This window comes from Rhipicephalus sanguineus, chromosome 6 (assembly GCF_013339695.2).
Source record: "Rhipicephalus sanguineus isolate Rsan-2018 chromosome 6, BIME_Rsan_1.4, whole genome shotgun sequence".
Taxonomy (NCBI): Eukaryota; Metazoa; Arthropoda; class Arachnida; order Ixodida; family Ixodidae; genus Rhipicephalus; species Rhipicephalus sanguineus.
In genome coordinates this window covers 104,805,848-104,833,179 of record NC_051181.1, presented here as the reverse complement: position 1 = coordinate 104,833,179, position 27,332 = coordinate 104,805,848, and the positions used below count along the sequence as shown (strand labels likewise).

At 44.3% G+C, this 27,332-nt stretch overlaps 3 protein-coding genes and 1 non-coding gene across 4 annotated transcripts in view; 3 read left to right on the top strand and 1 right to left on the bottom strand.

Annotated features, from left to right (window-relative positions):
• Window positions 1-26,566, top strand: part of LOC119396086 (cubilin) — a 31,143-nt gene extending 4,577 nt beyond the window's left edge. Inside the window, exons 3-7 of the mRNA XM_037663169.1 lie at window positions 6,623-6,820; window positions 8,289-8,442; window positions 9,738-9,829; window positions 11,894-12,049; window positions 18,702-26,566. Coding sequence (XP_037519097.1) covers window positions 6,623-6,820; window positions 8,289-8,442; window positions 9,738-9,829; window positions 11,894-12,049; window positions 18,702-18,994 — 893 coding nt within the window. The 3' untranslated portion in view covers window positions 18,995-26,566. The remainder of the gene's footprint in view (window positions 1-6,622; window positions 6,821-8,288; window positions 8,443-9,737; window positions 9,830-11,893; window positions 12,050-18,701) is intronic.
• On the top strand, window positions 293-372 carry Trnal-uag (transfer RNA leucine (anticodon UAG)). Its single transcript has one exon. It is a non-coding gene; the product is annotated as a tRNA-Leu (tRNA).
• On the bottom strand, window positions 14,317-14,719 carry LOC119396084 (histone H2A). Its single transcript, XM_037663167.2, has one exon. It carries the CDS (start codon window positions 14,692-14,694, stop codon window positions 14,320-14,322), a length of 375 nt encoding a protein of 124 aa, XP_037519095.1. The 5' UTR covers window positions 14,695-14,719; the 3' UTR covers window positions 14,317-14,319.
• LOC119396085 (histone H2B) lies at window positions 14,915-15,361 on the top strand. The gene has a single exon (XM_037663168.2). The coding sequence runs from the start codon at window positions 14,977-14,979 to the stop codon at window positions 15,349-15,351; it is 375 nt and encodes a 124-aa protein (XP_037519096.1). The 5' UTR covers window positions 14,915-14,976; the 3' UTR covers window positions 15,352-15,361.
• Window positions 26,567-27,332: the final 766 nt, after the last annotated feature.

The following is a 27,332-nucleotide window of genomic DNA, read 5'->3' as shown; positions in this document are numbered from 1 at the left end:
GAGTGCTGCGTCTTCTGTGTCTCTATCTTAAGCGCATAGAAATGTCATACACAGTCCGCGCATTCTCCATTGTGAAACAAACGTTCGTGCAAGTGTAGCTCGCCTCTCAGAATTGTTATCGTTATCTTTATTGTTCCATCGAGGCAATCCGCAGCTGGATGAGAGGTACCTGCGTATACAAAGCGGAGATGAAGGTTTTAAGCGGAGGAAGCTATACGAAACGCATGGCTGGCGTAACAAAGGCAGCCATGCAGGCCTATTTTCTCTTGCAAAGTGACCTCACCCATCCCGCGGTAGCGTGGCCGAGTGGTCTAAGGCGCTGGTTTTAGGCACCAGTCCGAAAGGGCGTGGGTTCGAATCCCACCGCTGCCAAATTTTTTCCGAACACTTTTTTTTCTTTCCGTGTCTCTCAGCTGTGGTACAGCCAAACTTAATTGAACAAGGAACCTTAAGCGAATGTATTCGGCTCCTGAATAACATGTGTTTTTTTTGTTTAGTTGAGCTTGGCGGTAAGCACGCGGGCTTGTTACTCCATTTCCAATTATTTTTTTCTGTGCAACGCAGATGCCATTGTTGTTTTTTATTGTATTTGTTGGTGCGCCATTACCGAGCTTAAATGTCGACGAAAATGACTTTTCTAATTAGGTACCTAGAGAGCTCCAGGAAAGCTTCTTCAGAAGCCGTGAGGCGTAGCGGCTCATTAATACACAAAGTAAGCTAACTTTAATGTGTGTTTTAAATGCAGAAGCTTGAAATTTTTGCACAGCTGCCAAGATCGCTTCGTTGGGTAAATTGGTGTGCATCGTCGTTCCGCGATAAAAATATGTAACGACATACTGAAACACACGAAATAAAAGCCGCTACCTGAGATTAACGGTAATTAATTGGACGTTGTAGATAATTAGCTAGAGTAAAGCGATTTCGTATCGTTTGTAACCCCAATAGTAGTGCACTATGGCGGTGAACATTAGTGGAGGCGTCAACCGAAATGTCTTCAAGCATTGAAAACAAAGCTATTCTCAAACAAGTGGCATTGATCGAGGTTCGGCTGATCAACATAAAATGCAAGAATACTTTTTATAAAGATTTTTTTACCATCAATAATCAGCGCAGGTTGCACGAAACAATGCCTTCACGAGCAACACTTCTTTCTTTTAATAATTGTATATCCGATAACGCCGAGGAGGGATTTCGGCTTCACAGAGGTGCATTGCGGCTGCGTTTCTTATGCACTTCATTTCGTTTACGAAGTCATGTCATTTAATTCTGAGAGGCTTATTTTCTATTCAGTGGGTGTGTTACGGAAAACTTGTTAGAAAACCCTTGGGTCCATGAATACAGCCTGTTAAAGCTTACTTTTACTGTATTTTGGATGTACAACTATTCGCTTACTATGTAATAACCGATGTAATGAAGCAAAAATAGCGACTCGTAGCAAATTACAAAGATGTAGGCTTTGTAGAGTTTGTCTCTATACTCGACTGAAAAACAGTTCAAAGACAAAGTGTGAATCAAGCAGCAACCTGAACTCATGGTACCGAGGACGAAATTTACAGTGGGCAAATACATCAATAATATAATTAACTGTGTCATTATTAACAGGAAATCATTTTGAACTGCTCTACAAAAAAAAAGGACAATATTGAGTAGGCACAATAGAGTGGTAGGTGGTATACCACAGCAAAACGACATGGACAAAAGAACAAACGAACTACACTAGCGCTCGAATGGTAGATTTCTTCTTTTGTGCGTGCGTTTGTGTTACCTCTCTCTACGGTGAACCATACTCAACTAGTACAATTTATATCCCTAATAAAATAGAGAAGCAGCCTGGATGTGCTCCATGAACAAGTGTTGGTCGGCTGTTGGCAGTGAAGTTGCAGAGAAATTGATAAAAAACATTCTGTTTCTCCACTGAGGGTTGTTGCTCCAGGATAACGCCGTGTTTTATCAGTGTACACATCGTTTAAAGAAAGTTCATCCATCTATTATTTGACATAGCTAACAATCTGCAGATTCAGTGTTCAAAGCATGACCTTTACCTTCGACGTCGCTGAACGCCCAACATGAAGAGACGCAGCAATAAGGATGGCCGAACGCTTGAATAAGGTATTCGTTTCAGTACCTTGTTAATACGAAAGCTCTTGCCTTAACATGCCGCAGCACATACAAGGCACTTCGTCTTTGCATGTATAGTAACGAATATACTTGGCCTGGACGGTCCAGAGGTTCTCACCTTTTAAGCACACCGCCATTATGAAGAAGCCATTTTTTAATATTAAAATATACACGCTTTCCTTAGGGCAGGGTTTAATAAACCTGGTGCTATTTACATGGATAATAACGGATATACTCGGCCTGGACTTTCCAGAGGTTTTCACCCTTTATGCACACCGCCATTATAAATGATGAAGAACCTTATTTTTAATATTAAAATGTTCACGCTTTCCTTTGAACAGGATTTAATAAACCTGAGGAGCAGCTTCCGATATAGAAAAAGCAATAAGATTTAGAAAGTTGAGAGCCTTCTGTGAAGAGGACCTTCGTTATTGCAAGAGGATGATTGCATTCATGCTTTTTTTGTTAAAAGTGAAAAAAAAAAACGCAATGTAAATCCGCCTTAGAGAGTTACAGCAGTAAGTTATTGAGGTCAGAGTTGTAATTTATGACCACTAAACTATAGCTAAGACAATGGCACACAAGTTTATAAATCAGGGGCACCAAAAATGATAAAGTCGGTGAGAGCGACCAAATTATCTCTCATTCTCTAAATAAGGGAGAGCTTGCGAAAAGACGTTATGTCACGAGCGCCGCGCTGGAACAGCTGCAAGAAGCGCAAGAAACAGGGAAAACAAGCGAAACACCCCGTGCGGTATTCTTCATCTCGCGCCATATCACTTTCTCACCATTCGCGAAGTCAGCAATCTGAATGCCGTCTGAACAAAAGGGCTTCAGTGTTTGGAGAAGTCAAAACGAAGACTAAAAATGTATCCGAGGAACAGTGTCAATCCAAGCCAGCCGCGTATTCAGGTAGATGAGAGGTTTCATAAGAAACCGCCATAAAGAAGTGCACGAAACGAAATAAACTTCAAAGTGCGAACATAGACGCACTGCGACAAACAAATAAATCAATAAGTAAGCCGCCGGCACATTATTTTTGCCTGCTGTACTGACATTTACGCAAGGAGAGGTGTCGAACGACAGAAGAATAAAGTTTTAAAAAATTCGTTGTTGCGAAGGTCATCAAGGGGAATATTGATTATGATGATGGGCACCGCGTTAAGAGCTAGCATTACTCGTTGTTCCGCGACCTTTGCCTTGCGACATTCCTCGCTTTTGGAGAACGAAAATGAGGTCTTTCTCGCGACGTAGCACAAGGAAGTACCGGCTGCGCTAGCCATCAATTCTGGATGGTAATAACCTTTGTCGTTTCATTGAAGTAACAGATGTCACCTATTTTATGTCTGCAATGAAACTTTCGCAAAATGAAAGGTTCTCCCCCGACGCGACGGCATTTTTTTTTCATTCCGTACAGAACACTAAATAATCTGCGCTTTGTCTCGACGCAGAAAGGAGTTTTCGAGAACGTGCTCCGCCGTTTCTCAAATGCGCTGTCGCGATGCTCCGCGTGAAAAATTGCCACAGCATTAAGACACTTCGCGAAGACGGTGTGTCGTGGTAACGTAAGAGCGAAAGTAATTCATTGCGGATGGATTATACATTTTGCGAAATAAATTGTATTTGCTGCCGAACAAATACGCAGATCACTGTGTATGGGAAGCGCAAGAAAAAACCAAATGTTCACGCTGTGACCGAGAAACGAAGAAAAAAGGAAGCAAAACCAAGTTCGTTTCATCTTTTTTACGCTAAGTATTCGTACTCTTCTATACCAGAGTTTCAACTCGTGTTCTCGGAACGAAGAAATCTTGTTGCTTCCCTTAAAGAAATGCATGGACAGTAGTTTGAGAGATTACATTGAATATGAATGAGATATTTCTAGAAGCAAGTACAATGCAATATAAATTGCTTTTTCGAGAAATTTCGGTATAATTCTGTATTGTTTTATCCGACTCGCCATCTCGATATATTTACTAGGTTGACAAATCGCTCATTACATTGCACTTTATGCGTGCGCGTTTATGAAAACACGAAAGAAGCATTACGAGAGAAAAAACAATCGACTCACACAGTCACGATTCATTGATGTGCGCAGAAATGCCCGCCTCTTTGAGCCAAGTATCTACATTGCACTCGCGTTTTGTGCCTGCTGTCACAATCACGAATAATGTTGTTGCAATTTTAGTGCAGCTTAATGTTTGTCCGCTCCAACTTGGCGATTTCTATGACTTCGCACTGGAGCACTTTTCGTTTTGCTTCCATCAGGAGCGGCTCCTCAAAATAGTTATGAGATGACAATCTGCGGACTTGAGCACGTCGTCAAGGGGCTTGGTTGCATGATACGACGCCTAAAACATCATTTCATGGCTAAAATTATTACTACGGCATCATGTGTCACTTGAAACATTTATGCCGTGCATATCGTATCCACGGTGCAACTGGTATTTATAATTTGAGTGCTGTCCTTCTAAAGATAAGCACTCAAAAAGTGCACACAAAAGTGCATTTAACACATAGGTCACTTGTGCATTGGTAATGATCATAAAATCTAATAAAGCATGGACGTAATTGTCAATAAATATATTATCGCTAAAAGAAAACCACCCAGTAAACAAACAAACAAAGGATATCAAATAAGCAGAATATGAAAACCTATGAACAATTAGGGGTTTGTTAGTATGTGCTGATGTAACACATCAGCATTCTTATGTGGTGTGCTCACAATAGAGGTAAATTTTCTTGATTAAGGCTTACATGCAATAAATCCACCTGATCAGATTCCTCTTTGGTAATGTTTACTATCAGCCCTGCAGTGGATGTGTTATATTACAAGAAAACCGTATTTCCATTCGCAATCGCCACACGAACGCCATCTAGGCACATGCCGCACAGACGATACTTCTGATCTTAAATCATTATTCGTGACAGGTGCCTTCGAACAAAAATTATTTATTTGTATCGCAATGGCCGGCACAGCAAGGCCAATCTACTTCGTTTCGATGACGAAATTGTAGCGATGGCTCTTTCATTCCCGCACAATGCTCATTTAATAAGCGCCATACAGTACACTTGACGACTTCGAAGAAGTAATCCGTAAAAATAAGTAAAAATAATGTCAGCCATGAAATATAGTAATCTACAAAATGATTGAAACATACAAGGCATGTGTGACCCTGCAGAATGAAAAACCTATTTCCTGTGAATTTTTTATTGAGCAGCTCTATAAAAAGAAGTTTATTTTCTTGTAATTAAGCTACAAGTATTTATTGCCTGCTTATGACAAGCCCGTTTGAGACCTTGCTCGAATATAGAGGTTTAGGCAATCTACTAAAGCAATTGATTACAAGAACTAGTATTTGAACCCCGTGTATTTAACTCAGAAAAAAAAGATGGGAGACAAGAAGTGCACACGACATAAGCTGTCGTGTGCACTTCTTGTGTCTCGTATTTTTTGTGAGTGCTGCACAAGCCTCCATACATAGCTACACGCCCAGCTTTGTATCTTAACCCAGTGTATTTAACTTTGCAAAGTCCCTTTCTATAGTGGTTTCACATTGTTTAGTATGCTTAATTACGGTGAAATTTGCAGGCCTGCACAGCAAGGGGCTAAATTTCGCAGTTGGCAAAACGTAGGCACAGCACAAAGGAGCAAAGAAGCAGCAATTGCGCGAAACAATGTAAACTCTGCCCACACATTAGCTGTAACCTTGTGTGTCCCGTATTTTCACCATGTATAAAAAAAGGTGCCTGGTACAGTTAACTAACAACATCGCCAGCATTACGAAGTCCTCAAACTGATGCGTGCGTCCAAATTACCAGCCTACGAACTCACCAAACTGGGAAAGTCATCAACACATAACAATAAGAAAGAAATGAGACCTCAGTGAGCACTTGCAGCGCTTGTAATTAGTCCGAACGTGTTACAGTTTCTCTGCTCACTTGTTTAGTCTATCTCTCATTCCCATCGAGTTGGGTGAATTAAGGTACCTCACGAACCTTTTTATTGTGTAAAGTGACATTGAGGGTACAATTACGATGACTAACACGGGCCCAATTCACGAAGGTGCTCGTCCGCAAGTGCTCACTGACACACACACACACGCGCACACACACACACACACACACACACACACACACACACACACACACACACACACACACACACACACACACACACACACACACACACACACACACACACACACGCGCGCGCGCGCGCACACACACACACACACACGCGCGCGCGCGCGCACACACACACACACACACACACACACACACACACACACACACACACACACACACACACACACACACACACACACACACACACACACACACACACACACACACACACACACACACACACACACACACACATATATGTCACCATTGCCTGAAAACTTGTGTTGCGAATTATGACAGCGTAAAAGGTCTCTGGATTCGCTCCCTTTTTTCTTTTGTTCATCCGCTACAAAAGAATGTGCGCTTCACTTTGTCACAGGTTTCATTCACCCGCCTCAATCCACGCGAAACGTGACCGGTTGTGGCGGCACGCTGACTGGCGTGGGCGGTGACCTGGTGTCTCCGGGTTACCCGGAGACCTTCCCCAAGGACGTCGACTGCAACTGGCTCATACGTGTCGACTATGACAAGCACATTTATATCCGCGTCCTAGAGCTCCAGCTAAAGGGCAGCATTGGTAAGTCACACGAGAAAATCCCGTAAAAAACAAGATTTGAGGTCATAATTCACGTTTCATGGAATATCATTTACCTGACTCCCTTCTTTTACTAGAGGCGAACATGCTTGAAGACCGTGTACTTAGGTTTAGGTGCATGTTAAAGAACCCCAGTCAGTCAAAATTTCCGGAGCCCTCCATTACGGCTTCCCTCATATTGATGTCGTGGTTTCGGGACGTTAAACCCATACACTTATTATTATTCTTTAAATGATGTAAAATGCTAGGAAGCAAAGTGAAACCCATTGTGCATAAATACATCTGCCCCATAAAGACTCTAGCGATGTTCAAGATAACTAATAGGTAAAAGAGCACTATCAACATGATTGTAACGCGCAAATGGAACGGGGACAAAGCAGGCGCTGACATCAACTAGACATTATTGGTGAAACAGATAGAAATATATGCACGAGATATGGACGCGACAAGAGTATAGAAAACATGTGCATGACATCACACTTCATATAGCATCACAGTCAGATACTCCTCTTTTTTGTTGAGGAAAATGGACAGCAAGCTGGTGCAATGCCCACCCAGCTGCTGTATCTTATCAGCCTTTGTAATTTCACGGGTGAGTCGCTCACAATGTTTGGAGACAGCGAGACAGTTAAAAAAAAGCAGTTTAGTTGAATAGAGCGTATCTCTTGTGTCATGTCATATGTCCTCGTTTCATTTGCGCTGTGCAAATACGGCGATATCAAAAGAGCAAGTCGCCCATGTTGGCACAACAAGCGCGTGAAGGCAGCAATTTTATTAACAACATTGGGACAGAAAAGTTACGCTCCTGACGACATATACAGTGTAATAAAGTTAAAATTTATCTGACGTAGTTAGAGCGCTTCCGTATTATTGGGGCGAAGAGTTGGCGTTAGCACGACAAAATCCCTTCCAATGAGTTGAGTTTTGCGACCTTCAAGGAGAGAATGTAAGGATCGACTCGGAAACCAAGCTTATATTGGACTGAAGGGACTGTAGCATAAGGAGTGTGTTCAATTTGCTTCCACGTAATAGAAAAAGTAAAAAGTCCATTTGATGTTCACAAAATTTTTTAATAAAAAATTAAGAATTTTTATAGAGGAAATGCAAGACATTATGCTAGTACAATTTTATTTGTTCATATTTACGCAAATATCAAAGTCTTTTTGTCCGGACGCCACACATTCCTTCAGTTAATTTTTTACCGTTTTTTTTTCTGATTCGTGCTGAAGTAAACTAAACACATCGGCTCCCGGAAACAGTTTTTCCAGTATAATTAAATACTTCCACTCATCGCTTTAACAAAAGAAATTGACTTTCATTTACAACTTCCACAAGGAAATCCCATGTCGTTTAAGCTGGTGAAAATGAGTTTCTCACGATAGGAACACAAAATCTGCATGTCTCAGTTGCTGAGTTATTCATCAAAGGTGTTATCTTTCTAATTCCGCAGCGAACTGTGGCGAAGCGGAGCTTGCCATTTTCGACGGTTACTCGAACTTGAAGGTGAATCCTGTGCAGCTCAAACGCTATTGCGGCGATCTCAAGTACTACAAGAACACTGATGAGAAAACTGAGCTGTCCAAGAGGAACAGAATTCTTGTCAGGTGAGTCAGAATGTTGCTATGGCTTTTTTTAAATTGCTTTTTTTTTGCAATGTACACTGACATTATCTGCTTTCTTCGTAATAAAATAAGACTCGAAATTATTATTGAATGCGTTTAAATACATCCATTTTAGGCTGCTAACGTTGTCAATTTGTGCGCGTAACAACAAAAGGAACAATGCAGCAGTACGCTTTCACACCGGAAAACACACCTGTAGACGCATTCCGTGCTTCGTGAATGTGTAAATTTTACTTAGTGACGACCTACAAAACAAATTCGTGTAAAAGCCCAGAATGGCGACGACACCTTTCTATTTAAAATGAAATCCTCTGTAGTAGAGAATAACGCCTTTACGTGACACCCGCTACTCCATCTTGCTGTGGGATAAACAAAATGTAATCACGAAAAACGTCGCAACACACAAAAGCAAACAAAGCTCCCGCAAACACCAATGTTTTGTACAGGAGTTCAGATAACTAACAACACACTGTGCAGAAGACGCCCAAACAGGAACAAACACGTAGAAACACACATGCCTGTCGATTAATGATTAGAAATCGTGTGCTCCAAGTTGTTACCCTTCGGCAAGCACAAATCACTGTAGTACAGACAAGTGGGTTTTAACCCTACATCATACAGCGTAGCTGATGATGCGGCGAAGTGAGCGGCGGCAGCCGCTCACTTTGCCGCTGAGAACAAATTTTTTTTTCGGTGAAACAAACAATATTCTCAAATAATTTAAAAAGGAAAAATCTTTAAAACCTCTCTACCACGTATTACAAATAGTTTTCTTCAGTACCAACGATGCAACTTCACGTGATGTAAATCATAGAAAATTTGATGCGCGCACTTGTGTAAACCCTGCCTTTTCCACGAAGATAAGAATGTTATCAAACAGTCCCTATATTTTTCCTCGTAATTCCTTGATCGAGAAAGTTTCATTGTGGCGCCGCCGTGGTTGTCATTCCGTCGTCACTGCCATAGTCTTGTTGTTGGTGCATCGTGTTCGAGTGGATGAATGGATGGACACACGAGGACTTTCACTATAGAATTAGGTCTCTTGGACAATCCCTCCTTAGAAGTTGCTGCGTGCTTTTTCTTTTATTCGCACTAAAGGTTGATATTCTGGCCTGCATATTGTGTCTCTCTAATTCGTAGACGCAGCGTATTCCCAACACCAGTCATTTAGATGGGGCTAACAACTTACAGTCTTATATTTACCGTATATACAACTGCGCCTTATAAGTGAGAAATTTTCACACGTGTGCAATACCTGACAGTGCGATTTCTTTCAGATTACGAACAACCGTGGCTTCTCCTATCAAGCAGCCGGGCCAGATAATTGGCTTCAAGCTTGTGTGGACGGCCGTAACGTTTCAACCAAAAGGTCAGTATATTAGCAGAGCCTGCAATATCTTGAACCCCTTAATTTTCAATATTTTATGAGTCATAGGACCGTTTTGTATAGTTTTAATGGCCCTAACACTTCACTTCAGCAAACATAACGTTACCAGTGTTGACAAACACTTTTTGAAGCATGGCGTTCCACTGATAGCATTCGACAAAATACTACATTATGGAGCACTGTGTAAGCACGTTCCCTTAATATGCTGTAACGAACGTATTTTATGAAATACAGGTAAAACTCTATCTAACGAAACTCGATTTTACGAAGGTCCCGATCTAATGAAGAAATTTCGATTCCCAGCAAATACCCATGAGGCTCACTGTTTTCATCAACCCGAATTAACGAACTGGCTTGGCCGCCACCCAATTTATTGAGGTTTTTCCAGAAATACCTGAATAAGAAAGCGGCGCTTTCCTTCCAGTTTTGCACAGATTAGTCTTTCTACGAGCGTGCGCTCTAACGCTGTTGCATTAAAACATGGCTGCACGCCGCGTCCATAGATGCACGAAACAATGGACTCAGCAGTGGGTAGCGCTCTTATGTCTAGAGTGGTGGTATACGGGCGGCGGTGGTTGGTTTCGTGATTTAATCGCATTGATCGCCTACTTGCAAATTTCTGGCTCGGCCTGCTCGCACAATCACTTCATTCGTTCTCCGCATCTCCGCATACCGTTCGGCCGTCATTGCTTCACGAAGCCGTCTTTCTGGCCTGCATCGCCCAGACATGGTGCCCCCTATGTCCGGACGACATGAGGGGCTCCATTTCAGGGCCGCCCTCCGGCCGCCCTCAGGGACTTTTCACATGCGCAGGGGTAGATTGGTGGCAAGAACAATGGACTGGTAGCTTTTTGTTGTCGCTACCTTACAACTTTAGATCTCGAAGAGCCGAAAAAATTCCTTTCTAAATTTTATGAAATTCAAGATTTAACGAAATAATTCGAGCGTTTCAAACACTTCGTTAGATCGAGTTATATGGTCGTTTAGCACATGTAAACTACAGAACGAGCGATTTCGAATGCCTGAGCAGGAAGTGTCGCTTCAGTCAACATTTTGACAAGAGGACATGTCTTTGCAGGGCCAACGATGTTGCTTTTGAGAAGTTTTGTTGTGGAGGTCATATTGCGCCGAGCACTGAGATTATTCACTGTAGTGTTGCAGAGGGTACAATGAACTCAAAATTAGCATACAATAATAATTCCAGTCTGGTATGCTTGAGCGCAGTGTGAAGGTAATCTGGAAGCCTGCATGTTTCTCCAGCGGCACCCAGTCTCGTGCATAATAGGTGACACTCAGAAACCGGGTATTGCTCCGGAAACACTGAGTGTCGTAAATTCGAGAATAATGGGCACTGCACTACGTGATCTGAGTGACAACAGCGGAAAAACGAAGCGGTTCATCCGAACTGAACGAGTATATATGATATGATGACGCAGATTTGCTCAAACACCGCTTGAGGTTGTCCGAGTGGTGACAGTGCGTTACAGGTTTGTATGAATTGGGAATCATTCCGATAAGAGAGGAATGTGCTCGCTGTTGTTCCCAATGCCGTCATTGTTGCTATAATATTTTTGGGTTTTTACTGTAAAACAGACCCGCTTAAAAAGTATAAACAGCTCTATACGGAAACCTGCCGTGAGCATAAATGTACAATTCTAATAGGAATAGGTAACGGCTATAAAAAACAAGGCATTCTTTCGTTTTTGTTCTCTCGAGTACCCGCATTGCTAGCATGATCTCTGCTTTCGCGCAGAGGCCTCAACTGCGTTTGGCAACCACATAATTATCTGCCGGAGCCCGTGCTCCCGAGCAGTCACTCGCGAAAACCTACTCTGCTTTCTGACTTCTCGATTGCGTTTCAACATACCGGAATAGTGCGCGGAATCTTTCATTAGCAAACAGTTATATTTTTGTCTGTTGTCGGGAAACAGTAGGGAAAGCATCTACTCTTGTCACTGTTGATATTCACGAAGGCAAGCAGCGTTCCTGAACCGCCAAATGAACAACAAGTATGGCTGCTTATGTTCTTGTTCTCTGTATTTGCAGACGTCTGTAAGGAGTACACCTGTCCCAAGAGCCAGTACTGCATGAACTCGGAATCTCGGAGTTGTACCGAAACGAGAGAGTACTGCATCGATAGATCTTTAGTATGCGATGGACTGCCCAACTGTAGCGGCGAAGACTTCAGCGATGAAGATAAGTGTGAGTAGAAAGATCTATCATACCGGCAAAACATCGCATACACCACACCTACTCGATATCCAAGAATTCGGGATCGTGTAGTCCCTAATTAGGTAAAACTGCGCATGAAATGGCTATCGCATGGGAGCGTACTTTCTGCGCCTTCACCTACTATGGACGATCTCGTTGCTTCTCGACGTTATTAAACTCTAAAATATGGGCACCCAAAAGGGTGGTAAAGCTTATAGTGTAAGTCCACAGCAAAGGGAGCGCAGTAACACCCAACCAAAGCAACGGTGTTGAATTCAAAACACCCTTATCACATGGATGTTCAAGCACCCGTGTGACAGCAATGTTCTATTTCCATGACCTAATGCAGGGGCGTAGCCAAGGGGGGGGGGTTGGGGGGGGTTCAAACCCCCCCCCGAAATTTTTCAGTTTTGCTTGTGTATATATACACTCACACATACAAACGCACGCACGAACATGCATAAAGTATGGTTCAACCCCCCCCCGAAAAAAATTTCTGGCTACGCCCCTGACCTAATGCTATTATGAACTTTGGAGGTGTGTGACGTCCTTTCTTTCTTTCTTTCTTTCTTTCTTTCTTTCTTTCTTTCTTTCTTTCTTTCTTTCTTTCTTTCTTTCTTTCTTTCTTTCTTTCTTTCTTTCTTTCTTTCTTTCTTTCTTTCTTTCTTTCTTTCTTTCTTTCTTTCTTTCTTTCTTTTCATCCTACAAAGTGCAAGTGACATCTTAATGACGTGCACTCAAAGTAGAGCGCTTCCTGGCACTTCTGAAACTGTGGTGCGGTTTCAGCTTTAAAACAAAGTGCTTAGGGTGATTTGCACTCATAGAGATGCTTTTTTTCTAATCACTATGCTGGCCAGAGAGAGGAGGCTTTTTCTTTCAACTCAGATACCGCCGTGCGTTTTAGTCCATTAGGCTGGCATTAAGCGGGTCAATATGCATCGACACCGACAATGCATTGTGGCAGGAAGATAGAGAGAAATGGCAGCCTATAGTGTAAATGACTTCATGCAATGAGAAGATACTACAAAGAACGCAGTGCTGCAATGCTTTACGTTGAAAAATTTCCAACTCCGCTCCTCGCGGTATAATCAGCTGTTGCCTTCGAGCCGGTCAGTATCCAAAAACGCAGGCTTCCATAAATCCGTACCTAGTCGCTTTAGCTCCGACACTGCCACAGTGCAGCGCTCCCGTTTCGGGAAGACCCGCTCATCGCTCTCCCGGTAAACCTCGGCTAACGTCGTAAACCCGTGATAAATTGCTCCGCGGGGAGTCAAGATCACGCTTTCCCCAAAAACCTATCCCTTTTTTTTCCCACCTGGCCTCGCTTTCCCTCCGTGTAGTCCGCCGCTGCCTGATCGAAGTGAGCGAGCCTCTTTGGCAGGGCTTGTATAGCGAGCCCCAAAATGCGCAGCGCCAACAACCGATGCGCATAATTATGTCTATCGGCGCCGCGCCGCCGTGGACTTCAAGCAGGAGCGAGCCGCGGTAAGCCCGACCGATACGCGCCGCACCGGCGGCCCAAGTCGGCACGTGAGTGATGAAGCGAAGCTAATGCACTTCCCGGGAATCTCGCTTTATACGAGCTATCTAATTTCGAGGCTACTGCAAGTACTGACGCCTGCTTCAATAATTTACCTGGGAATTTCAAAGCTGTATTCTCGACGTGGCGTGCTTTCTTTATGGCAGCTCTCTTTCTTTCTTGCTCCTTTTTACGGGAGAGCTACCACTATATATATAGGTTGTTTTCTTTATCGGAATATATATGCAGGAAAAGGCGATAAATTCTATGCCAGCCCTACGCTCACATATACTGAAAGAAACATATGTATACACGAAGGGCCCAGAGTGGCGGCAGTGTCTGGATATATAATAACGCTATCAGTGCCTATTTCTCTTGCATTAGAATTTCGAGTACTTGCTTTATGTTCTGACAAGCATACGATCGGCTTACACACACACACACACACACACACACACACACACACACACACACACACACACACACACACACACACACACACACACACACACACACACACACACACACACACACACACACACACACACACACACACACACACACACACACACACACACACACACACACACACACACACACACAAACACGTATATATATAAGCGATGGGCCGTTTGAAATCGAGTTTTATACAGTTATGGAATCATTTTTGTAATGTATGGGTGAGAGCAGGAAGAGTAGGAGTGTTATCTGCTGACCGACCGGTAGCCTCGCAAGTGCCCGCTTACGCCTTCTTCTCCGTCTTCTTTGGGAGGAGCACGGCCTGAATGTTAGGCAGCACGCCGCCCTGCGCGATGGTGACGCCGGAAAGCAGCTTGTTGAGCTCCTCGTCGTTGCGGATGGCGAGCTGCAAGTGACGGGGGATGATCCTGGTCTTCTTGTTGTCACGAGCGGCGTTGCCCGCCAGCTCGAGCACCTCGGCGGCGAGGTACTCGAGCACGGCAGCCAGGTAGACTGGGGCGCCCGCTCCGACGCGCTCAGCGTAGTTGCCCTTGCGCAGGAGGCGGTGGATACGGCCCACGGGGAACTGGAGCCCCGCGCGGCTGGAACGGGTCTTGCTCTTGCCCTTCGCCTTGCCGCCTTTGCCACGTCCGGACATGGTGGTGCTTTCGGTTTGAAACGAAGACGAGGAAAGAAAGAGCTGTTCGTACTACTGAGAGCTGCGCTCGACTACTACTACCACCATCGTCGGTCGTACCCGCCATCGTCGAGCGGCGCCGAAGGAGGGTGCGAGAGGGAGAAGCCGCGCGAACCAATGGGACGCGCGCCTTCCGCTGCTCTCGTGAACACCCCTCCCCCAAATAAAAGCGCCGCGCGTTTTTTTTCGGGTCGCATTCTGCTCCCGTGAGTTGTCGGTTGCGGATAGCGGATATCGGTCGCGATGCCTCCGCAGCCCTCTGGTAAAGCCGTGAAGAAGGCCGGCAAGGCCCAGAAAAATGTGCGCGCCACGGATAAGAAGAAGAAGAAGCGCCGCAGGAAGGAGAGCTTCTCCATCTACATTTACAAGGTGCTGAAGCAGGTGCACCCCGACACTGGAGTCTCCAGCAAGGCCATGTCCATCATGAACAGCTTCGTGAACGATATCTTCGAGCGTATCGCCGCGGAGTCGTCGCGTCTTGCTCACTACAACAAGCGCTCGACCATCACGAGCCGGGAGATCCAGACTGCCGTGCGCCTGCTGCTGCCCGGCGAGTTGGCGAAGCACGCGGTGTCCGAGGGCACCAAGGCCGTCACCAAGTACACCAGCTCTAAGTAGGCGTACCTCGGGCCAGCAACACCCATCAACGGCTCTTATCAGAGCCACCCTAATTGTTTGCGTCGGCATTGGGTTCTGTTGCGAGAGTTTGCAACTCCGTTCCCTCCACTCTGTTGTAAATCGCTGCTCCTAGATTGACGGCACTGCGAGGGAAAAACAGAAAGTGAAGAGGAAGTGCGCAGACAAAAGCAGAGCGTGTTGCGGAAAGTGTTGCTGCCCAAGCGCCACTTACGAAATAAGCGACAGTCGTAGGTGGCCTATACGGCCGCAACGCACGTATTGAAGCCCCTCACAACATGATTGCGGGAGCGAAACCGATTCCAAGCAAAAGTGGAGCGACATTTTCCATACGTGATTTACGATTCATATACATTGCTGAAACCTGTATACCGAGCGTACAAGAAAAAAAGTAAAATTGTGCTTTAATTAACGACATCTAGTGGGCACGTTTCTCAAATGGTAAACGCATCGTTTCGCAGCACCGTGAAGTCTCCTCGATTTGTCTGCACTATCTGCCCCAGTGTACACGCGACGCAGTACTCTCGCACTCGAGTTGCCAGTGCAACTAGCGCCACCTGCACTTCGGCACTCCACTGGACCTCGTGCTGCTCGAGTTCATGTGTACTTCAGCACTAGCTTTCCCGCGAGTTCTCTTCTCGTGCAAGTAGTGGAAGGCAGCTGGCGCGCTATGCAGCAGACGGCTCCGTGGCCAAACAGCGGCGTTTCCCATGATAGGCGAGCGCGGTTCTCACATTAATAACTGCAGTGTTGAGCTAGTGTAATACCATGTACCAATACCATGCACTTGTCAAAGCACACGACAAATGCCAACACCAAAACGGGGGCCGCAATAAGACGAACGCCCACCCTTCTTTGCACGTTTGTCCTCGTTTTGACCAGTGCACCGAAAGCGCTTGATAGACTCACACTGCAAGAACTGGCGCGGCACTGGCTCGGCAGTTATGTTAACTAGCGCAGAAAGAGCAGCCAGATCGAGGAGACCTGTGGTTCGTAAAACGTCGTGATACCTTTGGTGTTTTCAGACAAGATATCTCTCAAAGGATCGGAATTATTTAAAGCAGCTTCAGCGAGCACTCGACGATTCAGACCTAAATAAAATGTCTCGAATTGTTTTGTCTTTTCCCTGAGACCCTAATTTTACGATATTTCGCTTCCTTAAGCTTATTAAACAGTTAACCACATTCATTACGAATGCATATGCCGTTAAATCGCTTACGGCGTACACTGAAAATCTTCCGCTAGAAATATCGAGTTACTGCGCAGGTCCAAATTTTCATTCGCGGATAGCGCAAATACGGGACACAGCTAAAACACACAGGCTGCGGTGACATCTGAGAAATCAGTGTTTGATTACGGCGACAGTGGTGTACGTACCTAGAATAAACAAATGAAGGAGAACCCGTAAAATCCTCGTAAGAATTATGGAGGGTCCTTTAGGCACATACTTACTATTGCGTATACGAATGGGAGAGCAGCCCGGTATATGTACAATGACACCCCAGAAACGCACCACATCTCTTTGATACGCCAAGACTTGCATTTGTTTGCATTACCCCGACACAACAGGGTTTTATACTCATGAATTCACGCAAACGTTTCCATACATGAAGTAATGAGTACACGACGACACATAAATAGCCAGACCTATCAGCGTTAATGTCGTTCCGGTATGACCGAGAAGATAACGCTGGCTTGTGTCGATGCAACATACAAAGCACGCGAGTCCTCTACTGTTAATTTGCTGGTTGTGACGCACCAAGGAAAGCCTTCCACCTTTATGCGTACGCCGGGTCGTACTGTTCTCAATTTTACCGTGCTCGAATGGATGCCTGCTCAAGCCAACAGCTTGCGCTTGAAGGCAATGGTCAAATTTCTGCAGATGGAGGGGACACTCTTACACCTCGGTTATATTATCTTTACACACGACTTGCTGTATGCTTTTATTGCTGTATTCTTTTTGTCGCACTGCATTTCGGTAAATAATCTACCGAAGCATACTGTTCCAATTACGTGCGGCCCACATTATAGGAAAACTCCGCACCATAGCCTCCTCAATCTCAGGGTACGCAGTTGGGGTGCTTTTAAATGATGATGATGATAATGATGATAATGATGATGATGATGAAATAAACTTTTAATTTGCCAAAACAGTGTTCCCGAGGTCGTAAGCTCGGGGTCACCCTAGATGGGAGGGTCCCTCAGTCCAGGAGGCCTCTGGCCACGATCGCCTCATGGGCTCTGGCGACGAGTACGCAATGGTCGTCTAGGTCCCGTGCGGAGATCTTGGCCTCCCACGTCTCAGCGAGGAGGTTGATGAGTGTGATGTCGTTGCGGGCTTGCTATCGGCATCTTGGTGACGCCACAGGCACTCGAGTATTAGGTGTGCTAGTGTGTCGGAAACGTCGCATATCGGGCAGTGGTATGCATGAGGCTTTTAAAAATTGACTTGGAAGTGATTTTATGAAGTAGTTCTTTGTTTAAAAAATTGCATGCATGTGTAAATGAGTGGCAACGCTTTATGCAGAATATTTTCGGCAGCGTTTGCGAAAGATACATAAATTTCAACGAGACGAATGTGTCGTATTAGACGGCGAAAAGGGCCCGTGATGTAGGACTCTAATACATCGAGCTGACATGAATATCGAAGACGTAGCTTCAGCATAAGTGCATCGAACGCCGTCATATTTTCACCCCATGTGTCTTGGTCATCATCGACGGTTTTTACGACCGGAAAAGCTAGGACATGGCTACTGTCACTAAGGAAGCGTAGGTGCCACCATCAGCATCTCATCCCACGAAGCCATTAAGCGCACAGCAAGACGAGGACAGGGAAAACGACGGGAGACACATGTGCGCTAGCTTGCAGTACTTTATTGAGAACCGCAAAGCATTCACAATATACTGTTGCAAGTTAGTGCACGCGTGTCGCCAGTCTTCTTCGCCGTCGTAGTTTCGTATCGCGCTCGAAGTTTCGTCATGCCTTACCGGTGCGCCCAAACAGCCACTTCATTGATTTAATCCCTATATATCGCCAATAAATTAGCTTTTCTCGTTTCTACCGGCCCATTCGGTAACAAGAACTGACTTGTAGAGCAATTCAGTGAAGCCACAGCTCTGAAAACACAGGGACCAAGTAGAGGACATGATATCCTGTCCTCTTTCTTGGTACCTGTGTTGTCCGAGCTATGGTTTCACTGAATGTACCGAACCAAGAATGTACCAGCCCAAAAATCTGTACTCTTGAAGAGCAACTATACTCCTTAACGATCTCTAGGTCTAAGGAAGTTATGACTCTCTTATTAACACGCGCCCGTCCTGTACACTCGCAGGCAACCTACCGCTGCTGGCTGGTTGCGGGGCCGGCGCCGGCGTGGTCCTTCTGTGCGTGGTGATCACGGTGATCCTGTGCCGGCGCCATTCTCGGCGAGCGGGCCAGGCGTCACGGAGCCTGTCACTGCCGCTTCGCGAGCTCGAACACAGCCCTACGTGCGCCGCGCGGCAGACACCGTTCCTGCCCGAGCTCAACTGCAGCGTGCACCGGCCGCAGCACCTTCCCGGACCCGTACCGCCGGCGAGGCCACCACCATTCGCCAAGCCCCGGCGATCGCCCACCGACGTCTAGAAATGTTCGCTGGTGGACAACTATACCAACGCTACTGCGTCTTCTGAATGTCTGCCCGCTTCTAGCAACAACTTTGTTCAGTGTTAGTTACGACCTATTTCGCGATGTAGTTTCGCGCCGGCGAGACCACCACCGTTCGCCAAGCCCCGGCAATCGCCCACCGACGTCTAGAAATGTTCGCTGGTGGACAACTATACCAACGCTACTGCGTCTTCTGAATGTCTGCCCGCTTCTAGCAACAACTTTGAGCAGTGTTAGTTACGACATAGTTCGCGATGTAGTTTCGCGCCGGCGTCGTGAACTAGTAACGTGTCCACTACGGCGTGGAGGAGTGCGCACGCGCTACATCTTCTGGCAACGTGCGGAAGCCGGAAAGTCGGCGTTTGCTGCTCCGATGGTTGTTTTCGATATCGCCGGCGGACCACGCACGTGCTCCCCTTGGCACTTGCGCTATCAGTGACTCTGATTGTGGCGTGCCTGTCGATATAACGACACGCCACTTGACCTGTCGTATAAGGTGCATATCTTTGTCGCCGGTGAACCGAACGCCTGTCCAGCGTGCGAAGAGCGACGGCGTATTGTTGGAATCGTGTAGTGGCAATATTACGTCGAGATGTGGTGGTCTAGTGGCTTTGAAATCTGTGAAAACTACCGCCGGCAATCGCATTTTTCGAACACGCAGATAGTATAATATGGCCGCACAAGACCAATGATTATTACGAAGAGATGGTCTCGCGCTTATGATATAGGGCAAGTACAATGTCTACAATGCACATTAGCGAATAGGGGCACATCACGCTATCGTGAATCTCCGTAGGGCAAACCAACGGCTGATACTAAGGTTGTACATATCGCACGTTGTGTTAACTCATTAAAAGGGTACGGGCTACTCGTATATGTTCTAGGTCTGGGGAGGTTGTTCTAGGTCTGACATCACGTAATTTGCGAAATAGCCGTGGCTCATTAGGGATACGCTTGTGGTAACAAAACAATTGTAACGCGCCATTTGCTGGAGCTGCAACAGCTTACTAACGCTCTCGCTTTTTTTTAGCTGCAATATACTTATTTGTGCTCAAGTGCCAAAGTTACTAGTCTCTAAATTTTATAATAAGGAGTGCAGAAAAGTCGAAACAGGTTTTGATAAGTTGGCTTGCAATAAGAGTGCACAACGAGCCACACCAGTATATATAAAGCAAAAGAAATGCGACTTAAAAAGAACATGAGTTTCATGCTAAACAAGCCTCCTTTCTTCTAAAGCAGAGCCGATGTCCCCCTACTAGTGTATGTCTGTGCATGTGACGTGTCACCAGAGACAGCGGGTATGAAGCCGAAAGCGCCAGCTGTGCTTTGTGACAAGCCGCTGTATACTTTGAAAACTAATTTTGTCCCTCAAAAGACTCGGCCAGAAACACCACCACACTGTACCATAGTCTATAGCTGAAAAACGGCCGATCATTTGTTATCACCGTACATTAAATATGTGACGGGATAACTGCCGCGGTAGCTCTGCCTAGCGCCTCTAGATAAAAAAGTGTGCGCCTCTAGATACTCTGACATGCTCATCATGCCTGTTGTGATCACCGAACACTGCTTTTTGCATGCAAGCAGCGTAGCAGCATAGGTTACTTTAATAATACGGAACAATAAGTTGCAAAACGTATGTCATACTATGAAGATGCAAGCGTAAGAGAGGGTGTCGTTATATTTGCATCGTACACTGCCGAATTTTTAATCCTTCGGGACGTTTAAGATTGAGTTAGCTGTTTTTAGACATATCTCAGTAACCACCATGACCTTGCTGTGTAGGTGTGTACACGATGCCGCTTATAATTGGGCAAGCTCTAGCGATATATGAAAGGAAAAAACGGCCGATAATTGGGAGGCTCTGATCCTGTCAATTCGAATCACCGTGACCCTGTGCAATATTGTAGGAGCGCGAATGCTGTTGTCCTCCAGTCGCAAATATCAAAACTACCTAACCAGTGACTGAAAATGCATTCTCCTGTAATTGGCAGCCAGCATATTATCACGAAAGGAGGGCACTCTTTAGCTACCGGGAATACTGACCTGTGTATGAATTTGCTGGAACTCCGAACATTGCTGACGTCTGGCCAGAATTGGACAGAAACATAGCCTATATACTATTCTCACTTAGAAAACTTAGAAAAACACTATTCCGAACGTAGAAGCAAATGAGTAAACGACACTTTTATATTTTTTGCACGCAATATTACTGCACCGCGTTGCAGGTTTTTCAAAAGATAGGGAAGTTATCGAGCGAGTCCACGAGCGCCACGTGAAATACAGGCAAGTGTTCTCAAGCCCAAGGTATACCTAATGGTGGATACCACTGTTTTAAGGTGGTTCTTTTGAATACAGCGAAATTTCGGATAGCTGATCAGATACAAGCCGTCACAGGTAGTTCTGAGTGACGTATGGCGCGAAACGAGTGGGCATTATAAAAGAACCACAGGGAGACGTTGTTGCAAGAGGTTGTCTGTCTTGTAAGACAAGCACACAAACTCATGTTCAAGTTCCAGTACTGCTCAGGCTGTTCAAGTGGCTGAGCGCCATCGAGCTGCATCAGCTACATTCTGGTGCACGAGACGGAATAAAAAAGTAGAGTTAATAATAGGAACTGAGTAACGCTGCGACGCAGTGTGAATTTCGCGTAAACGTTAGCTCACCTACGTTTCATTCTACGACTGACGCGAAGTACGGGAATCCGGTACGCAACAAGATTTGTAGGACGCTGGAGGCAACAACTCAAGGAAACTATGCTCTCACGGACGCGCGCTTTTCCTCAAATATTTCGTGAATTTCCTCTCCTAAGTGGTGGCTATTGAGCAGCTTCTCGTTGTATTCCCTCGATTTTAAGGCGAGTTTGTCGATGTTCACTCAGCTGCCGCCCAGAACTGTCGGAACAAGATTTATGTCTACAGTGTGTCCGGAAACAGCGATTTCAGAATTGTGGCATGAAGAAAGGGCGAATAACACTTTGTAGTGCGAACTGTCTAGGATGCTGGAGGCCAAAGTTGGAACAACAAAAAAGAAGCGCGCGCTATTATACATAGATGTATAGATATAACATATATGCATGGACAAACAGCTAGCTGCTGGGCTGCAGCTCCAACGCAGTAGTCCAGCTTCATCAAAGCACCGTGTGGTACAATGATGCTTGCTGATTGCTTTTCTAGCGTACTGAACGCCAGATGAGTTTTGTTCTTTGTGATCTCTGAAGGACACGATCATTTTGTTGTGCTGTTTCACCAGGAGATTTAAATGTTGTGTACCCAATCTGTTCTCATATGTACTGTACACTTTCATGCAGTTGGCTAGAAACGATCCTTTGAAATGGTTGAACGGAATTGTTTGCCGCCTCTGCGACGCGAGCATACCTCTGCGATATGTGGCATGAAGGCACGAACTGGTGCGAGATGCTGTCGATGTTTGATTTAAGCAAGTTCATGTGGTTAAGCAATGTGAACGGTTTATCCCGCAATTGACACATTGAGATGGCTGGTATGATTTCTAGTTGATATTAGAGGTTTTTCGGTTCTTAGTCCTCTGCCATTTTGCTTAAAATGCTGTGTATTCGGTAGTGGCACCGGTTTTCTGTTAGAGATCATGGGATACATGACCATTCGTTTTATAAAGTTTGCTAGTTCTAGCAGCGTAATGTAGCATGTAATCTCCTGAAAGGAAAATACGTTAATTTAGGAGAATCCGTGGTGAACTTGGTTTCTCGCTGGACGCCGTGGATAGCCCTGTGGTTTAACGCAATACGCGACACACTGCGGCTTAACGGTTGCCACAGTGAACTGCATTGTAGAATCGCACACCGTGGCAAGCGCTTGTGATTCCAAGACAGCTACAGCGATGCACGTAACAACGGTGCAAAATAAGGCTAAGTCGCTTCGCAATGAGTGCGCAGAAGCAAGCACGTGGCTTTGTTCGCTGCCACCGCTGCACAGTGCCCCTCATATAAAATGGGTGCGTAAGCGTAATATCTAGAACGGCGCTTATAGAAATAAGAAATACTGTAATTAGCGTTATGACCATATTTACGCAAAATTGTGCGTATATATATAATGGTATGTTCTGGAATGTTTTCACCATTTTAATTGTAGGCGCTGCACTGATGTATGTGAAACAATTTCTTCGAATCACTGCGAAAATTTGGTAGGTACACTATTACAGCTTTTTATTTGAAAAAAGTACCTCTTGCTCATCATTCAGCGCAATAAGCAATGGAGTGGCTTGTTATAGTGTTTCTAATGGTTACGCAGGCCAATCAAATCAGCTGCGAATTTCGACGAGGGAAGAATCAACAGAATAATTTCTTCACCCTAGATGCCCTCTTCTTCTTATTTTTTTAATTATTTACAAATACTGCAGGACCTGTCCGGGCCCAAGTAGGAGTGGGTGACAATTGTCAGTGACAAAATCAGAATATAAAAATATAACAAAATACAATACAAGATATGAAATTAAGAAAATTAAGAATATAAGTACTGACAAACTACCATGCACTCGGCGCTTATTTAAAAAGATCGAATGCCGTAACAATTTGTTTACCGAGACCTTTCAATCAGAGCTATAGTCAGCTCAGCTTTTCTTATGGTGGCTTTTTTTTCCACGACTATTGTTTACGTTCATCGCTTGCGTTACACTGAAAGCGTTTAAAACCCACTGAAAATTTCTGTCATTGTAATGAAAAATAGCGATAATACTTCTCCTTCCAATATTTTACCGTTTATAGCGTTTGAGGCAAAAAGAGAGGTTAGGCAACGCCTGTATACAGTAAATATGAATTTGCTTGCTCTTACAAGGATGGTCCTGAAGTTTCGCCTAGCCTCACACGAAGCTAATAAACCGGTGAGAAAGCATACAGGATCTCATAATAGTCGATCGATCGTTTAAACCTTCGCGTAATAAGTACACGAAGTTAGAGTTATATCATCATGCTTGCTCATAGTTGAGTTTTGCGCGTACAGCATTAGTGAGTAATAAAAAACAGTATACATTAGGCATGTTGTTATGTAATGAGGCATTGCTGTGCGGTAAATTTAGTTTGTGGGAGGAATATTTTATTTTGATGATGGAGTGTAAATACCCCACCTCGTAACAAAAAATGAGTGACTGCGATTGGTTGATCGCACAAGTATATGGTGTAATATTCACGTACTGCACACATTTTAAATAGCATGTCATAGGTAATATAGATAAAGTAAATATTACCTAGATTTTAATTGAACATCGCGAGTAGCTTTTTCATTGCCAGCACTGACCGTTGAAAGATGTTCGTTTGGGCCACTAGCTTAATCGTGACCAAATTTCGAAACGAATGTAGGTACGTTTAGAGGACAATGGTGTACAAACTGGCTCCACAAATAGGTTATTGTGTTTCACTGAGCTGCCCCTTCTGTTTTTGTCGTGCGGCTGGTTGTATATATGGTCAGTCATTGCTCGCAGTATGAGCTCTCAAGAGTGTGTAATCGTTGCGAACAGCCTCCACGCGACTGCCTAGAAAGCGGGAATGGTGCGCACGCGTTTGTACCTTTTGACAAAAACACAATTAATTTTAACAGTTCCGTTCAGATACGGCCAAAGTGTTGAATGATCGTATCTCAACAACGAAAGTCACCTTTCATTTTTATGCCCTTTAGAGCGAATATCATAAACTGGAAAATAGCCAGGTTGCTGGGGGATTCACTACCCCTTGCTGACCGAAAGATGAAAATGATAATAAATAATACAGGAATAGTAAAAGAAGATTACAGAACCATCAGAGAGAGCAGAACACACACATGCTTAAATGTGGATTACTCCTCACAGGCAGTGCTGTGAAGCGAATGAAAAATCTCAGCAATCGGTGAGGTCACTTTTACATTGTCAACAGCGCATTCCTCTACTCGACAAATACCGGCATTGCACTCAGTGTATCCAGAATATGCACATAATTTTGATCATATATAGTGGGTGCAGATCGTTTAGAGGCACATTGATGGTGCCTATTATGACCTTAATTCTGTACAATATAAGTTTGCTTAGATTATAATATGCATCACTGCAGGCAGACAGTTAAATTGACCGAAGAAGCACAAAGGCATGCTTGCTTGGTAGTGAATTATAAAGCATTTGAGGAGTTCTCTCTCAATCAAGTATGCTAGTCAACACAAACACACACCGCGGCGAACCGTTTCCGATGTCAAGACAGTCGTGTAGGGGTTACACCACTGCGGTTGCTTTGTGTCGAAAATAGTTAATATTCAAATGTTCGTATCATGGAGAGAAAAATAATTCACTTCTACTATAATGCGCACTCAACAAGCACAGCACTGAACGATTATATGTGTGCCATTTAGATTGTGTCAAAGCGGAGAAGCCTTTTCTAGGAAGGAGATTACGAACATGTCAGCACACCTTATGGCTCGTTTTGGGTTGTTGTAAAGTAAGGTCTTCAAGTGACAGTCCGTTCTGCTTACCTATTTTAAAGAAGGCGTGGCCATGCATTACAGAGGAAGCGTTTATCGAAGAAAAAGGGGTGTTCTAAACTTAGGTCCAAGTGAAAAGTTGTGTAGCACTCACAAGCTTTGACGTATGTGCACTCCTTGTGTTGTCCCCAAATGAACTCTTAAAAGTTATGCACAGTTCCTCGGTATGCTTCTACACTGTTGTGCTGCCAAAAAAAAAAAGAGTGTCTGCGTATCGTCGTATAGATCACTTGCATATGATGACGTCAGCGCGGTGTTTCAGCATCGCACATAGCTTCCCCCAGCACTTTCAGAGATGTGCACGGTACATAAAGTCATTGCATTATTACCAAGTTGCGGTGCTTCAACAAGGCGCTCGTCACGGCATAACCACAAGTTCATCTTTCTTTCCTTGATGTAGTTTGTGCTGTGGAACAAAATGCTAGGACTGTGCAATTGTCTCGTCATGAATAGCATGGACTTCTTGCATCGTAGGGAAACTCTCGTTTGTTGCAAGTCTTAGTTTTGAAATAGCATTTGCCAGAAACCAAAGCACAGAGACTTTTAAGCCTGTTTATATATATACACACGTCTGTTCGAGTGCGTAGGATTATCATTAAAGTCGGGAGCAAACCGATTTCCGACAAATATTACCGCGAGGGGAGCAGAACGCGCTCAGATGTTAGCCAATGTCCCAAATGTATAGCCGACATTGTTGTGGAAAACGTGTTTTAAAAGATTACATTGTGACTGCTCATTGCACAGTTTATCTTGTTTCACCCGTTGTGTAAATCAAAATTGTTCTGTGTTTGGCTGATGCGAAGTTTGTTAAACGCTGTGCCAAAACATCTGTTCCTAAACACAAACACTAGAATGGTTCCGAAACTCTTCTTATAATTTTTGCGCAATGGGAAAACGAAAAAAAAAATATTCAACGTTTACAAAAGCTCATATGGTGTTTACCTGATGTCGTCTGTCGGTTTGATACAATTCGTAAGAGATGCGCAGCGTTTGTAAGGCGCAAATTAAACGAAACTTGAACAGATCTGTTGGCAGATACGTTAAAGAATAAAGTCAAATATTCACTCTTTTTCGCTACGAAGTAGTCATTTTCTGGCCAAGATTTAGGCGAGAACGCTACTGTTTTGAGACCTTCACCATGTTCTGAGTTGAACAAGTGCATGCCCGTTGTGTACATTTAGAGCCATCGACGATTTCCCTAGGTTTTATATCTTTTCAAAACTACCTACGTAGCAAGGATGACATTAAATAACAACCAATCAAAACGTGCATCTATGAAGATAAAACACCAAAAAACTGCGTGCGCAGAAACTCTTTAGCAGAACTTAGTAGTTATAATGTTCAGTTATACAAGGCAAGTGTACAGTATAGGAATGCATGAATAAGCACATTGACTAGTGTGTTTGGAGGGCATGAGTGTGCGTGCATCATTCCAGTTACGAGAGACATGGTCACTCCAAATGGTGATTTTCTCTTAACAGACTATTTACAATAAGGTAGTAGTGAAACTATGGCATGTTTGTTTAAAACCATGAAAAATACGGGAAATAAGCGTTTACGTCTATTTAGTGGTATTCTGAAAGATAAAACAAAGTTCAGAAGTGAAGATAGTCGAAAGTGCTCCCTGACGTTAGGCTCTAGATTCACCCAAGTTTAGCTAGTTTCAATGAGAGACGAAAAAATAGCTGGGAACGAATGTTTTCAAAAGACCTTGAAAAAATATCAGGTAACTGCAGTAATATATTTTCTTGGTGTGACATTTGCGATGAAAACAAGAATATATATTGTTTCCGTCTTCATTATTCGAGCATTATTAACTTTACACTCCATAAATTCACAAA

Excerpts from the sequence above, each read along its gene's own strand:
- LOC119396084 (XM_037663167.2), bottom strand. The coding sequence starts at position 14,694 with ATGTCCGGACGTGGCAAAGGCGGCAAGGCGAAGGGCAAGAGCAAGACC.
- LOC119396085 (XM_037663168.2), top strand. The coding sequence starts at position 14,977 with ATGCCTCCGCAGCCCTCTGGTAAAGCCGTGAAGAAGGCCGGCAAGGCC.